Consider the following 4,725-nt stretch of genomic DNA (forward strand, 5'->3'; position numbering starts at 1 on the left):
ATGACATAACCTGAGTGCCATAACTTTAAGTCTACTGTAGAATACTAACATAAAATTGTATCATTTATGATATAAGAGTGTATTCCCATATTCATGATTCATTTTTTTTTTTCTGCAGAAAAACCTGAAATCAAATTAATTCAGAAAGCAAACAGATTTTGGAGGGTCTCGTTTGAGTTGCTTGGCAACAGGATTTTACCCTCGTCACATCAACCTGACCCTGTTCAGAGACAAGCAGCCTGTAGGTGATCATGAGATCACTGGAGGAGATCTGCTGCCCAATGCTGATGGGACGTACCAGATGAGGAAGAGTCTGGAGATCAGTGCTGCAGACAAACACAAATACACCTGCTCTGCCACACACCTCAGTCTGGACAACAAACTGGACATTGATTTGGGTAATGAGCTCTTACAAATACACAAAGGATCTGATAAAGTCTTAATGATCTTAAACAAAATTCTTCCTTTTTTCGAAGGTAAACCTTCCAGTTATCACATAGGTGTTCTGCTATCTGCTGTTGCTGTCCTGCTGTTGGTATGTGTGATTTTGGCAATAGCCATTTGCATGAGCAGGCATCCAAGACAAGCAGAAGGAGAGAGAGGTAGGCTTAATTTAGAGTTCTGGTATGCTTTTTGAGGTTACTTTGAGATTTCTTTTGAATTTTTACAAGATCACTTTGTGTATAATGGCATATGCTTTGTTTGTATTAGTCACATACTGTATGCTTAATATCTGCACGTAGTTTCCTGGAGCATGGTAAAATTAAAATACACCAATTTTGATACAAATTAACATTACTGTACCATCCTCAGAATGGAATAACAGCTATTCAGATGAGTGTCTTATGTTAAATAACATTTGTCCATGTACAGATGATGATGATGATGATGATGATTTGTAATCTTCTGAAGACATCCATCCTATTTGCAAGGAGATCAAACCATCACATATTGTTTTATACAATGGAAGTGTCACATATGATGGAATAACAATCTGAGATTTGTTAAGATACATCTGAGCTGTTGCAGTATTTGCTTTTAACAAGCTGTGAGATTTCCAGTATAATCGGAGAATAACAGTGAATTAACAGCTACTCTGTTTATCCCGTAAGTCTAAATATGTAAAATGTTACAAGGAATTTAAATGAATTTATTTATAGACAGGAGTGTTGCCAAGAGGGTTTATTCTAGTTTCTTTTTCAGGTAGCATTTTATGGTGCGTGTATAGTATTGTTACTGTATTGCTGGGTCTGATTTTGTTTTTGTGCATTCTGCCATTGATCCTGCTTGCTGTTTTACATTGGAGTTTTTCTTTGGCAATTACCAAAGTCTGTCTGGCTATATACATGTGTGACTGTGTCATATGTTTATTGTATTGTGTGCTCATTTAATATTTTATTGGTTGCTTGTAACAAGGCCATTGATAAGAGGGGTACTGAGAGAGCAAATAAAGATAATGGGATTTTGTTTCATGTTTTGCTTAGTTATTGTAACATTTGAGGTGATAATTAATCGATCAGTTTAATCAATTTCAGTTTAAAAGTGAGCCATCAGAGATCATGCGCACTGTCCCAAAACAAAACCTATTTCGGCATTTATCCATCTGAATTGAAAGTATGTGGTGACATACAATAGTAACCTGACTGAGTATTACAAGTCAATATTAAGAAGTACAATTCGTGGTTAACTGATGTTCATGTTAGTATAGTATAGAGCACTTCACAAAACATTCACACAAAAGTACTAGAAGTACTTTTATAGTTTATAAAAAGAGGGTCTGTATATTTTCTAAAAAGCATTATATGATGAATATATGGTATTATTATTGTGACCTGCCAGCAATTTGTTGTAATGTTTGAAGTGACAGACTATGCTGATGTTGAGTAATCCATGCTGCTATCTGAACTGAATGCATGTAGTGGCATCTAGTGGTCTGATTCAGTCAATGTAAAGAATCTTCGGTTTATTAGGAAATAAGCATTAAAATATAAACGTGCATGTATTTGTGTTGTATTGAGGACTTCACAATTTTTTTTTTCAAAGAAGTGAACGCATTGACCCCATGGATGCCAAAGACCCCATAGAAAAAATACATTAAAATGTATGAGCTAAAGGGGTGTTATTTTCAGTTAATTGATCATTGCATTAATGTTCTTTTGACTTAAACTTTATTTTAGCTATATCATCTATCTGGATCAACAACATTCTAGGTGATTACAGTAGAAGTTGAGAGCGTTTACTGTCATTACAGCAGCACACATTGCACTGGAAAACTACAGCCAGTGTGGACAGAAAACTTGAAGTAATAGTTACAAATATTGCAACAGGCTATTTTAAAGAGCAAATAAAAGGCAAGATAAGCAGGGTCTTTTAAGGTTAAACCTATATGCAAATTATTTTACACTGTCACCACGTCTTATTGCCTGAGAATACAGTTCTTACACCTTTATATAGCCTACTCTTGTGTGAAATGCTGGTTTCAATGTGTAAAATCATGTAGCAAACTATTTTTATTCTACAAAACAATGACTCTGATGTTGGGTGTGGCAAATATATGAACAACATGGATGGGCAGGTTAAAGGTGTGGTTCTATTGTGCGTGAAATGCAGTGCAGTTGTCCAGTTGTTTGCCAAGTAAGACATGTTCCTGGATCAACATCTTTTGTTGGTCCTGGATCAACATTATTGTCCAAAAACATAGACCTAACCCTATCCCTCCTCCTAAACCTAACCCCTACCCATAATTTATCCCTAAAATCAGGAGGAAATGATTGTTGAAAAACAAGAGTGTAGACGCACCTAAATCTGGTTGTGCAGCTAAAACTGACATTTTCTGTAAATTTATCCCTCAATTCTGATTGGTTGCTTGGTGTTGATCCAGGAACATTTTGCACTTGGTAAAATCACGTTCACCAGTGGACAACTTCCGCTCCCTATAGGCTATAGGCGGAGCTCATCTGGTGCACCATCCTGTGGGCACCAGATGAGAAGCACAGCTGTGATTGGTCCGTTCTGTAATCTTCAGTATGATAAAAGACACGTGGTTAGGCTACACACAAACGGGTTGGACAGACAGAACCATTAATTTTCCGAGGTCACGTTCTGCTTAAAATAACCAGCCCTGCGTCCCAATGTGCATACTATATCCACCCTATCTGCCCTAAATAGTATTGAAAATTACTAATATCACATAGAATTTAGGATGGATAGTATGCACATTGTGACACAGACCAGGTTTTCGCTGTTTGCACTGCGCATTACCAAGAATAAATCCAGCGATCGCAAAAATGTAGCCTACATAATATTTGTAGATGATTAATTTATTTATTTTTCAGCATCTAAAGAAACTATGGAACAAGCGTATTTAGCTGTTGTTTCCAATATCGACAAAGCATTCGAGTACAGCGAATGCTGTAAAAAAATCCAGTGAGACAGTAATGCTTCACATTTCTTTTTCTCTTTCAGTGCAATTCAGCTTTATTTGCATGACATTGTTGTCGCCTATTAGCACTGGACGGTTTTCTATAGGCAGGCTACAGATTTTAAAATTGTCATTTTAAATTTAAATTGAATTATATTTTTTTAAATTGTCAAACTGTGTGGTGTTGTGATTTTTATTCATACAACTCACACAAGAACTTAATTTCCCAGATTACTCTGCGCCCTGATTTCCAAAAGTTACACAGGCAGGGTGTTGGTCCTCGTCCTATCCCAAATTTGTACCCACCCTCCTACACTTTCGAGACGTAGCCTCCAGTAAACGCCGCTTTGACTATGATATACAAGTCTGCTGCGCAGTTCGCCTCAGTTTAGTCGGCTGAAGTGGGCATCGATGGCGCTCGGGATCTCTTTAAACCTAAAATGACGAATGGGACACCATACGATCTCTTGGATTAAACGGAAACGCGCACGGCGGCCAAATTAACACTGCAAGTTTACATGAAGTGTCCCATTTGGGACAGGGCCGCTTCCGCAGTTAAAAGTTAATTCATGTAACCATCTCACAGGAACCAGCTGTGATTCTCAAAAATGTAATTCTCAACATTCTCTGTGATTATCAAAACCAGCCTATACAGGCGTTTCGTCAACAACAAAATGAACACAACCTATGCTGCTATTATGTGTTTCCTTTTGGTTCCAGTTCCTGTTTTAGCAGGTATGATTTCACCGCAGCTATAGGCTACTTGATAAGAAACATGTTTTGATTTATTTTGAATGTTCATAATTAGAGCATTGATTATTTCTTAAATGGGTCATATGATGTTGCTAAAAAGAACATTATTTGGTGTAATGAAAGGTGTTTATGCGGTTTAAGGTTAAAAAAACATTATTTTCCACATACTGTACATTATTGTTTCTCCTCTATGCCCCGCCTTTCTGAAACGCAAATTTTTACAAAGCTCATCTGTCTGAAAAGCGAGGTGTGCTCTGATTACCTCAAGCTTGTGACGGAAATGTTACGTCCCTTACCATATTGTGATGTCCCGGAGCGATGAGACAAAAACATTAAAACCCATTATAAACAAGGCATTTGTTGCATCCAGTGGGGACATAATTACGGATTATAATGATTTATACTCCGTGCTTAATTTGTAAAATAATAATTGCCGGATCCAAAACAGCAATTAAAAGGCGCTGTGACCAACACTGAAAATACAACTTGAGTTCCCTTTCATGGGAACTTCAAACTGCGTCCTCTAGGGGTCGCTATGGGGAATGCCTCGT

General features: G+C 37.2%; 1 protein-coding gene across 1 annotated transcript in view; it reads left to right on the top strand.

Annotated features, from left to right (window-relative positions):
* The first annotated feature begins 3,636 nt into the window (after positions 1-3,636).
* The window catches only part of LOC107654136 (major histocompatibility complex class I-related gene protein-like), an 8,270-nt gene continuing 7,181 nt past the window's right edge, over positions 3,637-4,725 (top strand). The window contains exon 1 of the mRNA XM_016441073.1: positions 3,637-4,156. Coding sequence (XP_016296559.1) covers positions 4,096-4,156 — 61 coding nt within the window. The 5' untranslated portion in view covers positions 3,637-4,095. The remainder of the gene's footprint in view (positions 4,157-4,725) is intronic.

The sequence above is a fragment of the Sinocyclocheilus anshuiensis genome, unplaced genomic scaffold, assembly GCF_001515605.1.
Source record: "Sinocyclocheilus anshuiensis isolate Anshui unplaced genomic scaffold, SAMN03320099.WGS_v1.1 scaffold115, whole genome shotgun sequence".
In the NCBI taxonomy this organism is placed as follows: Eukaryota; Metazoa; Chordata; class Actinopteri; order Cypriniformes; family Cyprinidae; genus Sinocyclocheilus; species Sinocyclocheilus anshuiensis.